This window comes from Pogona vitticeps, chromosome 2 (genome assembly GCF_051106095.1).
Source record: "Pogona vitticeps strain Pit_001003342236 chromosome 2, PviZW2.1, whole genome shotgun sequence".
NCBI lineage: Eukaryota > Metazoa > Chordata > Lepidosauria > Squamata > Agamidae > Pogona > Pogona vitticeps.
The window spans coordinates 64,070,708-64,083,703 of NC_135784.1; the positions used below are offsets into that span (position 1 = coordinate 64,070,708).

Consider the following 12,996-nt stretch of genomic DNA (forward strand, 5'->3'; position numbering starts at 1 on the left):
ATAACATAGTACAGTGGTGCCGCGCTTGATGACGATAATGAGTTCCGTTAGAATCGCTGTTAAGCGAAATCGTCATCAAGCGAAAGTAAAAACCCCATTGAAATGCATTGAAAACCGGTCAATGCATTCCAATGGGGGAAATATCTGCTCGTCCAGCAAATATCCTCCATAGGGGAAACCATTTTGCATCGCTGTCTTCTGGAAATAGGTCTGGAAAACAGCGGGGAGCCATTTTGAAAACCCAACGATCAGCTGTTTTTAATCATCATAATGCGAACAAATGGTTCGCGAAGCAGGGAACTGATCATCGTAAAACAAAAAACCCATTGGAATCATTGTTTTGCGATCACTATAGTGATTGCCAAAAACTCATTGTTAAGCGATTTTGACGTCTAACGGGCTAATTGTCAAGCGGGGCACCACCGTACTAAGACATGAATTAGTAAGGCTCTACATAAAACTGCTTGCTGTTTTATGTAAGACTCTACATAAAACTAAATGCATATAGTTAATGACAGTATAATGAAATAATAATACTTTAGCAGCATGGGCATTTTAGAATGATCTACAAGATCCAATACACCAACCTCCCACACCATTACAATCTTTGGGGGAAGCTCTATTGTCTGTGCAGTAGACTATGGATTTCCATTAGGATGTGACACTGAGGTGGATCTCCTCTGTAGTGCTGCTCTTCCTTAAATGATCTCACCTCTGCAGCAAGTCAGCCTCAATATTTATTTATTCCAAACTCTACATTTAGATTTATTTAAAACCAGAGGTTGAGTTTGATGATCTGGAGGTACCTTCCAAGTTTACTGTTCTGATTTCCACTTTGGTTTTCTCCCTTTGTTAATTGTCTGGAAATATTTTTGTTGAGCATTTAGAACTGATTTATAGTACTGTAAGTCGTACTATAAGTCAGTTTCCGAATTTGTTCTAATGAGAAGCAATACAGGAATAATTCTAACACAAAATACAAATACCAGATAAATGGTATTTATTTTACTGATTCTCCTGCAGTGACCTTTAGTAGGTATTCAGTAACAATGATATAAAAGATGTTTTTATTATCATTGGGGTTTCCCCCTTATCCTATCTTTCAGCACTTTCCAATAATGAAAAGAGTAGCTTAAAAGATTTTGAAGGCAGCAAGCAGGCAAGATACTTTAGAAATAATAATGAAAACAGCAGTCTTAACTAAACTTGGCAATCTCAGTCATGTTATATTGTGAAAATAACAGCAGCATGATTAAGTTAGCTGGGGACAATGGGAGCTGTAGCCATACAAACAACTCCCATTGTCCCCACATACATATATACAGTGGTGCCTCGCAAGACGGGCGCTCCGTTTAAGGACGAATCCGCATTACGAGTTTTTTGCGATCGCAAAATGACATTTTGAATGGGGGAATTTCGCTGCATGATGATCGGTTCCCTGTTGCGGGAACTGATTTTCGCTTCCCGATGATCAAAACAGCTGATTGTCGGGTTTTCAGAATGGCCACCGGGTGCTCAAAATGGCTCCCCGCTGTGTTTAGGAGCTATTTTTCGCTGCGCAGGCACCTGAACATGGCCGCCCCTATGGAGGATCTTCGCTGGACGGTGAGTTCTTAGCCGATTGGAACGCATTAACCAGGTTTTAATGCGTTTCAATGGCTTTTTAATTTTCGCTTTTCAATGTTTTTGTTCTACAGCGATTTTGCTGGAACGAATTAACGTTGTAATGCGAGGCACCACTGTATATGTATATCTGTCTGTCTGTCTGTCTGTCTGTCTGTCTGTCTGTCAGAAGCCAAGAGGCCCAAGAATGAATGAAAGAGAGAAGACTGAAGTATAAAGACAAGGAAAGGGATGCGTTTCTCACCTGCCCTGGGGGCCCAGCATCCCCAGGTTCCCCTTTGGGGCCAGCAGGTCCTAGAGGTCCAGGGACACCCTTGAAAGCAATGAATACAGGCAATTAGGCTTTACTTGTGTGATGGAATGATGTCTACCGTACTTTGTTGTCTGTCCCCTACTGACAGTGATATCCTCAGCATATTCACTTGAAAGTATCTCCTTCTGTGCTCAACAGTGCTTGCTCCCTGGGGAAGGCATTTAGCCAAAGAGCAACAGAGTGTCATATGCTTGGCAGTAGCTGCTTCTCAGAAGAGAAAAAGCTGGCCTCTTCTACTGCAAAGTATCTCTGCTCTACTTCATTTTCAGACAAACCTCTCCATGCCTTGGATCCAAATTAAATCCCTACCATCATGCCCGTCAATAAACATAACCTGCACCCTTACATGAGACATTGTGTTACTCTGCTTGGAGAGCTGAATGGCAACTCATGCAAAATCACAGGGGGAAGTGTACTTCCATAAGATTGAAATACCTTTCTTCTGGTCTGCACATACTATGCAGATATTTAAAACCCACCAATATAAGAAGTCACAAAAGTAAGGTCTTTTTGAAACTAAGCCTTTGGCTGTGTGGGTGAGGCAAGATCACGTAACATCATGTCTTACTGTCATTTCCATTCTTAGGCAGAATCACAGTTTAAAGAACAGTCTCAAGTTGAAGGCTGTACCATTTTCCCAGGCGGTCCAGGTTCCCCTTCTTTTCCAGGCACTCCATCTCTCCCTAGTACACCTGGCTTCCCAGGCTCACCCTGAGGAAACAGGCAGAAAGCAGCTTGAATTTGAGTAGGCATCGAAGTGCGGTTCACTGAAGAGGGACGTGTGAGTCCCTAAAGTGGAGCAGAGTGCAGAAAGTGAGGAGAGACTACAAGCAAACTTACCACTTGTCCTGGTAATCCCGGGGGGCCCTGTGGACCCTGAAAAGAGACAAAAACAAAAGGAAGGAATTAGAAACTGAGTAAATTCATTATTCAGCAACTCCCAAGCTTAAGAGATAGAAGCGGATACACACTGCAATTCCAGGTGGTCCTGGTGGTCCTGGAAGTCCAACATTGCCTTGAGGGCCTGGTAAACCCTAAGAAGAAGAGAAGGAAAAACTGAGGAGTCCTGCTGACCTACACCTAGCCAGAGCGACAGTCACTGGTTTCTTTCATGACACTGAAGATGTCCTGCCAAAATGCAAGGTCCCACCAAATAAATGAACAATGCTTGGAACAGCATTGCTTTAAAATGTAATTAGATGTTTTACACTTTGCAGAGTCTCTCCCCAATCCCACAATGATTCATTATCAACATTACATAAAAATTGTATTATTTGGTGACTCAATCCATTACTACTTTTTCATTACTTAAAAAAACAAACAAACCCAACTTTATGATTGATAAGAAGAATGGCATCCAATTTTGAAAATGTCATTTACAATGCCTCTAAAAATAGCTACAATGCTCTTTGGAAATAACTAAAAATGTTTTTCATTGGACCTCCCAAAAGTAATGATCGTTCCTGGTCAATATGTAACTTCTTGCTCCCTCCAGCAAGGTAACATGCTAGATGTAACACTCATTTTGCTCATATCAGTATTTTTGACAATGAACAAACAGTTTGAAATGTTTGATATAAAACCACAACACTCTGAGACAACAGGATGTGTGCGCTGAAGAGTGAAGGTCAGAGATACTTACCCGGATGCTGGAGCCAGGTTCTCCTGCATCTCCCTGTAAATATGGAAGGAAAAACAACCATCTTCACTTAGTTTTAATAACTGATAAAAACACACATTCCAATTGCTTCAGTTTCTGCAGAGCAGAATGTGGCAAATCATCTGGCGGAACAATAGAGTTGCTGTACCAAACATTTAGAAAACATGTAGATTCAAAGATGTCTTTGTGAAATAGAGTTCTCCACAGAATGGTTACAAACCTGTTCATCCTACAACTAAGAGGATGTAAATGTCGAGATGCTAGGGATTTGGCGAGAAAGGAGGTTCCAAAATCACATCACATTTTGAATTTGTGTGTGTGTGTGTGTGTTCATCTTAGGATATATGCCTGGTGTATACTGACTTACCTTTATTCCAGGAGGGCCTTGTGTTCCTGGAAGGCCAACAGGACCCTATAAGGAAAGAGAAGACAGATATTTCAAAGAGTAACAACAGTGACAATGGCAACTGAACTAACTCAAAAACTCTATACCACAAATTTGTTTCCTATCACAAATTTGTGGACCTTTCTTCAGATATACAGTGAAATCAGGACAGTCTAAATGAACCTGAATTTGAACCAAAGCAAAACAATTTTATTTATAGATGAAGCCTGATTTAATTCATTATTTACATACTTGTTTAATTCATCTCAAAAAATTTTCCTCTTGATTCTATGTATCTTTAGGAATGAGATAACTTTTTAAAATCTCCTATGAAGTGTCTTGAAAGATTAGGCCTACAGTCTTGAGAATATGATAGGGCAATGATATAGAATGAAGAAGGTAATATAGTATTTATCAGAAGTCTACTGTGAAATGCATTTTGTTCTCTATTTGGCAAAGGTGGGTTTGTCTCCTGTTCTGAGAAGAATACAAAAGGCTTTGCTGTTATGTAACTAGGTAAGCACTAAATTACTTGTGCTCATCTCAGACATTTGAAACACATATTTTTTATCTGCAGTCAACTAACTGGATTTTAACTGTTACCATATCACTAAGAAAAATGCCACTCTTACTTACAGGAGGGCCTGGTGGTCCAGGATCCCCTGGGTTGCCCTGTATGAATGAAGAGACACATAATTAAGGCTGGATCTGGTGATGACCTGTCTCAGCAACCCTAATCAGCTATTTCTGAAGTCTTGACAGAGAGGTAAAACAGATGTGTCAGGCTACTTCACTTCAGATGAGATTTCCACTGATAATTCAACATCTGAGCTTTTCTTAGTTCCTCAACAACTCAAAACCAGACCACCAGCCATTTCTGCCATTGGATTTTCTTCATACCATTGTTAGGCCTTGGCATATTCACACTCATGAACAGAAAATACTAGCAGAACACTTCGTGGTGATTTGCATAAATCAGAACAGTACATTCTGGAGTTGCCATAATTTAGAAATTGGTAATATTTGTGTGTTTGTCTGCTTGTTTTTTTAACAGATAAACGTATATTCCACAGCAGCAAGGTTTATATACCATATAGTATATACAAGATACACCTTCTGCTTTCAAAGCTGATTTCTGCAAACCCTGGGGTGATTCAAATGGACAGGATTCCCCCAAACCCTTATATTTTATCTTTTTAACACATTGGATACTACTTAGAAAACTTTGGTTAGAGGGAAATTTAACTCCCTCCCTCCAAGTTAAAGATTTCAAGATGGTAGGTGGTATAATGAGATGTACAGGAATAGTGAGTTCTTTAAAAAAAATTGCTGAGGACTCCCAAGTTTCAAATTACACTCCATTAGTCTGTGGAAAATTCTAAGAAAAGGAGGAGAAGAAGAAAGAGGAGGAGATGATGAAGGATTTTCCCCTTAGGATACCAAAACACTTTACAAATGTTAAATCTAAGTGTTGCTATCCTGATCCTATTTGGCAAGTAAAGAAAGCAGTAAGAGGCTTTTTAAAAATCCTTTGACTCCTACTTGAGCCTCTGTGTCAAGGACTCCGCTTTTCTTCTGACAGCAATAACAGTAAGTGCTATAGCAAGATGAAAAGACCCATCACCCCTATCAGCAAGAAGCAAATTGCTACATGTAAAGTAGAGTGGGAGAAATACAAGAAGGGAAGAAGGGATGGGAGCACCTACCGGTCTGCCCAGAACTCCGGGGAAGCCTGGGAAACCCTGCAAAGATCCAATTCAAATATCCAGAGTGTTAGCGAGACCCAGAGCAATCCCTCAAGCAAGCCTTTTTAGGTCCTTGCTGCCCTTACAACACAAAGCCAAGGCAGAGCTGCTCCTATTGCGCTAAAAAGACAGCAAGCAAGTAGAAGAAGACAACTCAAGCCAGTAATCCAGATCTGAGAGAGACTACTTACAGCTGGGCCGGGTGGCCCTCTAAAACCCTGCAGGCCCTGAATGGGAGGAAATGACACACACAGAGACTGAAGAACAGACACATATGAACCAACAACATTGACTATAATAAGAAGGCAAGGATGCTGTGTGCTATCATCTGTTGGAGACCTGTAGTCCTTCTATTAGCATGGAAATTCCCCAAAACAGTAGATCGAAAGGGGGAATGGGACATCCTAGGTTCTGGAGACATAGAGAGCATTTAATGGTTTCCAGCTATAAAGTTGCTTAAATCAATGCTTCAACTTTAAAAAAAAAAAAAACCCAATGGTTATTGTGGGTTTTTTGGGCTCTTTGGCCATGTTCTGAAGGTTGTTCTTCCTAACGTCTCGCCAGTCTCTGTGGCCGGCATCTTCAGAGGACAGCACTCTGTGCTCTGGTGCAGAGTGCTGTCCTCTGAAGATGCTGGCCACAGAGACTGGCGAAACATCAGGAAGAACAACCTTCAGAACACAGCCAAAGAGCCTGAAAAACCCACAACAACCATTAGATCCTGGCTGTGAAAGCCTTCATGAAAAAACCCAATGTTTTGACTGAGCAGGCCTGCTCCACCTAATAGAAGCAATGCGCAGAAATACCAAATGACCATTCCTATAGATGATGGACATTATACAGATCCTGAATCTCCTGAGAGAAAATCTTCACAGGACAGTGTGGGTGGAAGGTAGCTGTCACATCACATGCAATTACACAAGAGTCCATTTTGTTCCCAAAACAAAAGGTGTAACCAGGAAGATTCTAGATCACAAAACAATTGTTATTGTGAGAAAGAGCAAGGGACACACTACAACAGTGAAAGAGCTTCTAGGAAGATGCAAAAATATACACGGAAACCAAAACAGAATGGAATCCCTTTTCTCCACAGTCCTTGCTCCCCAAATTTCACCCTGGTATCCTAGTGCTGATAACACACTGCCAGTCCCATAATGAGGAAAATCATTATCAGCCTCACTCAAAGTTTGTTTTGTATCTACCCAACAAGGATTCCAGTCAAACTGCACGTGTCCCAATAACAAACATCACCAATGCCTACGCTTACAGAAGTTTCTGCAGTGTCTCCACAACAGCAGAACTGGTGAGCTGAAGAGAAACAGAGAGTTTATATGACAGATTGGAGGCATTGGGCAAAGATCTGTGCTCATGGGCCATTATTTTCTCCAGAAGCCCACATTCAGACATTGACTTCCTTTTGGTGAAGCATTTCAGCCAATCTGGACCTTTTTGTACACGGATTGAATTAAATGGGACACTCAGGCACCCCTGTTGTGTTTGGAATGATCCCCTTGCATGCTTTTCTTAGAAGGTTATGGACAGCAACATTTGGCTGAAACTGGGGTGAGGGGTGCCAAGCCATACAGCTTGTGAATTTCATTACGTTTCTTTCACATTTCTGCCATAATTCAAGAATTGATTCTTTTGTTTCCTCTCTCCTCTAACCCTGGTTTGCTCCAAACATCATACTAATTCCCAACTTCAATGCTGAAATGTCTTCCCTTTCACTTACTGCTTTCCCTTCAGGCCCAGGAAGGCCTCTCTCTCCTGGAAGGCCCTGAAGGAAAAAAGGACATTGAGAGTAGCCATTAGACTAAGAAGGCATCCATACCACCTTCTAAAGCACAGTGTAATGCAGCACTGAATACATTTGTAAGGCATAACAGGACGCCCTTGTTTTCGTATCATGCATTTCTCAGTATGGAACATGTCCTCCCCAATCCCAACATGACTAGAGAGCAGTAGGAACTTCAATTTTGGAAATGTTTTCCTACGCTTTCTTCTAATGGCCACCATTTCTGTCACAGGTCCATCAGTAATACTCACTGGAGCACCATCTCTGCCTTTCTCGCCAGCTTCTCCTTTTCCCCCTTTCTGCCCGGCTTCACCCTGCAATTCAAAATGTCATTTGATGTCACAAAGGCAATCAGGCTGGCACGCGCGCACAAACACACACATACGCACGCACACACACCGCTTTGTGCGAGTCTTCCCACTGAATCGCCAATTGACATTCTGCTCTTTGATCAACCAGCAATTTAACTTCTGCTTCGGTGAGTTATTTATTAAGCCCATGAAACAGATAGAGAAAAGGAATCAAAAAGCAAGACAAAGTCAAACACTTGCAGAAAAGAAGAGTTTGCCTTCTTGCAAGTGGAGGAAGAGAAGAGACACAGAGAAAGCTGGAGAGATGCAAGGCTGGAAGACTTACTACATTCAGACCTTATCGCCTCTAGAGCCTTTTTCACCATCTTCTCCTGGCTCTCCCTGTAAAAGAAAGAAGAAAAAGAGAGGGCTTAATTTTAATGATGCGCTTTATGAGATCAGTTTTTAATTGGAAAGTTTTAATAGACAAGTGTTAAAAGGAAGATGAATTAATAAATTAAAGATAGATTTTTACTTCTAACAATGAGTAGTTTTTGCTTGTTTCAGTCATTTTCTTAATTTTCTCAAGACAACATGCACACTGATGTTTTGATAAATATTTATATTTTTGATTTCTTAAAAAGAGAGCATCCAGATCTCTTACTGATGATTAAATATTTCCAAAGAGAAAGGAGTTTACAATCCTGCAACCACAGGATCAAAACAAATGACCATGAATTACAGCATTTTCAAAGATGCCATACTTGCAAAATTGACTTGCAAATAAAACAGCTTGTTTCTTGCTGATGACTAATTGCCAAGTAAAAGGAAGCTAATGTGCAACTTCCATGCTTTCTTCAATGAAATCCCATTACAAGATGATCACCCATACATTACTGCATAAGCTAAACTTTATTTCTAGTTGTAGAGCTGACTTAAGATTTGAACTGGGTTCAAATTGCTATGGTTCTCAGATTTGGGAAGCAAGGACATGAAGTGGCAATTCTGATATAACTCAAGATCAAAACAAGGATTCATTATTGACATTGTAAGTAAGTCGATCGGACCGCTGATTCAAATAGAAAAACAAGAACTGTTTAAAAAAATCAAACACTCCAAAATTGCAAAATGAATTTCATTAACAAATAAATACCAAACTAGACATGACATTAATTGTATAAATGCAATTAAGAAATGCAAACTATTATAAAAAAAAGAGAGAAGTGAAGAGCTGCTAAGGGGAAGTGCAAGGGAAAGCAGAGCTTAGTTCTTTCTCATGGTCCCCGTAGTCCCAGCGAAAACTGCCTCCCTTCATCTTCTGTCCACATAGAAAAGGAAGCTTTCACTAGAAAAACACTGACACAATTAACATGAGGTCGAGTTTGGCACTAATGCAAGGAAAAGCGAGAGGGCTCTGCACTCACTTTGCTTCCTTTGGGTCCAGCAGGGCCACGTTCCCCTGGAAGCCCCGAAAGGCTTCCTTCCGTCACATCTACCTGGAAACATATAAATATATCAGTCCAGCGATTTCCCTCCCTCTGTCCTGCCCTTCAATACAAAAACAGCTTCTTTATGCATTTTCATCTATCTCATAACCCATCAATAAATTTCATATTCAAAACAGAGTTGTAGGAACGGTTACATCCTGTCATGATACACCTTTCCTTGGGAACGAGCAAATGATTGCTAAAGGACCAGATATCTTACTCAGCACTTTTTTTAGGCTTCTATCTTGAGAGTTTTGAGCTCGATGAGACTTTCAATAGGTCTAAGTCAAAACTCAGAATGTAGAAGCTAGAGTTTTATGGAGGTAAGGCCAATAAACAACAACTCAAACAGAAACGCAATAAGGTGACGAGCAGGAATTTGGGTGGGGGCTTGGCAGGGTGGGGAAAGAGATTGACAGTATCACATGTTGATGGTTACTCTTTGTGTTTTCCTCCGATAATTAAAGTGGATGGGGAATTGTGTAGCCATGGGGTCAGTCAGCAGACAGGAAATGCCTAGCACTTGTGTTAGAGATATTTTCTGAGGTGTTATATCTACTTAGAGCAACGCATGTTAGGGGCAAGCTTTACATTTTATCCCTGTTAGAAACTAGGCCATTCTTAGTGATCAAGATAAAATGGGAACAGGTGTTGCGTGGGAATAGATGTGTGTATTTAGTGAACGTTGTGTCGTACTGAAATGCTAGCCCAAGGAATTGGCCAGACTGGGGTAGGCAACTTTGGTGGATCCTTGGACCAACCCCATTCCCTAGTAGCCACAATGACCTGCACTTCCACCACAGCAATTGCCCCTCCTCCTTTTAAAGCAATCATTTAGCTTAGTTCAAAAGGACATCTGTGGATTTGGCAGCAGGTGGCTGCAAAGCATCTTAAGCAAGCGAAATACTTCTTTTTGAAGTAGGAGGTACTGGTTACCAGTGACATTTGGTGACACCATTTTAGCTTCGAAGTATGCAAATATGGTTGGGGGGGCAATTTTTACCCAGGTCTAGATCTAGATCAGGTGTAGATCACAGAGTACAAATCACAAGGGACAAAAGATTCAGGAATACTTTTGTTTCTAGGACTTTCAAATCCAAAGGTTTCCCTTGGAGTTTAAGGTATTCAGGATGCAGATCAACACTAATAATGAACAGTTTTTTGTCATCATTGTGAGCTCATCCTCCAAGAAAAGCTGATGTCCAGGCTTGAACGAAGCACTCACTTTGGGTCCTGGTGGCCCTGGAGGGCCTGGTAAGCCATCTCTACCCTGGAGACAAGAGATACAGCACAGAATCAAATGCATGAATTATCTGTCAGACAGATAACCTAATCCCTGTCCACACACACTCACATGTAAGTCACAGGAGTAGACATTTTACAAAGACTTTTTAAGGCAGAAGGCAAATGAGTAATCAGAGAGATAGCCCCATACATATAGTCTATGCATTTCACATTTATATATTTTTTTAAAAAGATGCAATTAAAAAAGAAAAGAAAAACAGATTCAAGACAAAGGGATTTAGAGCTAAAAGGCAATGACCCTAAATTATTTCCATGTCTGTTTGTGCACTCCTCCCAAGTGAATTCTCTCTGAGCAGTGTTCAAAAAATGTGTTGTGCTTTTGGATTTGAATCTTTCTAGTTTTAATTATAGGTGAAAACAAAATAAAAATAACAAGTAAAAAAAGACAAAAAACTTGGTGGCACCTTAAAGACTGACTTTTATATTTTTGATGTGAGGTTTCGTGGACAAGTCCCCTTCATCAGACATAAGATAAGGAGAAATAATATGAGAAAGATTTATAGATGGCATCAAAATATAGATATCAACACAGAGATCACAATTGGTTGGTAAGAAAGTTGGTGAGTGATGATAATAGTGTCTTTGTTATGCAGGTCTTTAGTAGAAGCTATTGTGCTCTAAAGAATGTGAGAACCTCTCATAAATTAACAATGGTAAAATAACATTGGTAGAGTAACATGAATGCTAATTAGATGGACTATTTACAGTCCTTGGTGAAGTTTTCTACAAGCTGTTTTTTGTATTCAAGTGCAAAGTGTGTGAATTATCCCAGGCAATGGATGGCCACAAGAGCAAAGTAGAATTTGTTTTCCCTTAGAAATTTCTAAGGTGGACCTGTTGAGGGTGGAAAATATTTGGAAGATGCAATAAAGTACATTATTTATAGTGTTTATATTTGGTAGTGCTCCCAAAAGCCTTGGCTTATATTAAGTCCTTTGATATGTATGTCTAGTATGAATATCTATTTCATCTCAGCTGTTTCTCTGTGGATTCTTGCCTACAGTTTCTTTTTTCTAGGATGGCCACTTTTAAATAATCTGTGGAGTGTCCTGGTAAATTATATAAAACTCATTTAAATCTAACTGTTATTTTCACTATGTTCTTCTTCTTTCCATCGGTCCTCTTCTTTCTCATCTTTCAGCCAATCTCTTCTCTGGGTCTTCTCCCCGGTCACAAGCAACTATCAGCAACGGACTCTGCTCCGGCTAAGCTTTTCTGACACCATAAGCCACTTTAACAATCAATCATTTCCCCTCCACCCTCTTATTTTGGAATCAAGTCACTTCTGGGGGGGGGGGGCTTTATAGGATCTTGTAGATCCTATAAAGCCATCTCACTGGTGGCCTCGACTCAAAATTAACACCTTTCTATATGTCTTCCAAAAGATTGACAGCTCTCTTATTCAAATATTATCTGTGGTCACATCCTCACTGGAAGGCATGAACACAGTCATACACTTTTTGAAACCACCCCTGATGTATTTCTTTTTTTTTCTACAGTAGCGTTTTAGCATTCATTCCCTTTAATATTCAGGAAAGAAATCTCTCTATTTTGCTAATTTTGATGTTCTTCAGAGAATGCCATTCCTACACTCCTGAGTATTTCTCCTCCGTCTGGGCCATGGCCTCCGTTTGATGGAAAATATTCGGCTGCACTTAAAGCCTTTGAATTGTCTAAAGCACATCCCCTTGAACTCCAGTATAACATATGGGCTCCTCTTCTGGGACCGATTGGGATCTCTATTTTCTGCTTCCCGGGAAAATAATAAAATACAAATACCTAATTTTAAAATTCCAGGATGGTTTCCTATTCCTTTGTGTACTTCCTCCAAAAACGTTTTGAGGGTGCCTCAAAGAAACTGGGTAAGGAAAACTGAGTTCGAACAATTGTTTTTGCCTCAGCCATACTCTTGTTATTTCCCCCCCTATAATATTTCTATTCATAGTGTTTCTAAGATGTTTGGGGCTTTACCATCCCAAAAGAAATATCAGATATATCGGACAGAGTCCAGAACTATGGATATAAAAGGCAGAGTTGCAAACTTTCTGGACTCAAATAAGTATGAACAACATTTCCTTGAACCAGTTAATATAATCCACTAACAAAACTATATTAGTGAACAAGACTTTGAAAATTATAAATTACCCAATCACAGGCTGCTGTTGGTTGTATGGCAATGTTGTCAGTTGGCTGTAACTAACAGATGGACTCATTCATATTAAGTGGTGTAACTGGATGAGAACTGGAGAGATCCAGGTTCAAATTCCATATAGGCATGAAGCTCCTTAGGTCTAGGGCTACTCATTTTCTTTTTCAGACTACCCTACTTGATCAGACTGTTGTGAGGAAAAATGGACAGCAGAATCAAACATACTGTCCTGATCTCTTTATAA

At 40.2% G+C, this 12,996-nt stretch overlaps 1 protein-coding gene across 7 annotated transcripts in view; it reads right to left on the reverse strand.

Annotated features, from left to right (window-relative positions):
- The window catches only part of COL7A1 (collagen type VII alpha 1 chain), a 156,062-nt gene that overhangs the window by 40,051 nt on the left and 103,015 nt on the right, over positions 1-12,996 (reverse strand). For 5 of the 7 annotated variants that reach the window (XM_072989560.2, XM_078385265.1, XM_078385264.1 and 2 more), the window contains 13 exons: positions 10,524-10,568; positions 9,236-9,307; positions 8,169-8,213; positions 7,773-7,835; positions 7,459-7,503; positions 5,688-5,723; positions 4,618-4,653; positions 3,964-4,008; positions 3,579-3,611; positions 2,908-2,970; positions 2,777-2,812; positions 2,567-2,647; positions 1,868-1,936 (listed from right to left, as the gene is read on the reverse strand). In XM_072989560.2, coding sequence (XP_072845661.2) covers positions 1,868-1,936; positions 2,567-2,647; positions 2,777-2,812; positions 2,908-2,970; positions 3,579-3,611; positions 3,964-4,008; positions 4,618-4,653; positions 5,688-5,723; positions 7,459-7,503; positions 7,773-7,835; positions 8,169-8,213; positions 9,236-9,307; positions 10,524-10,568 — 669 coding nt within the window. Of the gene's footprint in view, positions 1-1,867; positions 1,937-2,566; positions 2,648-2,776; positions 2,813-2,907; positions 2,971-3,578; positions 3,612-3,963; positions 4,009-4,617; positions 4,654-5,687; positions 5,724-5,917; positions 5,954-7,458; positions 7,504-7,772; positions 7,836-8,168; positions 8,214-9,235; positions 9,308-10,523; positions 10,569-12,996 lie in introns of all 7 variants that reach the window. The other 2 variants (XM_078385262.1, XM_078385263.1) reach the window with 2 other exon arrangements.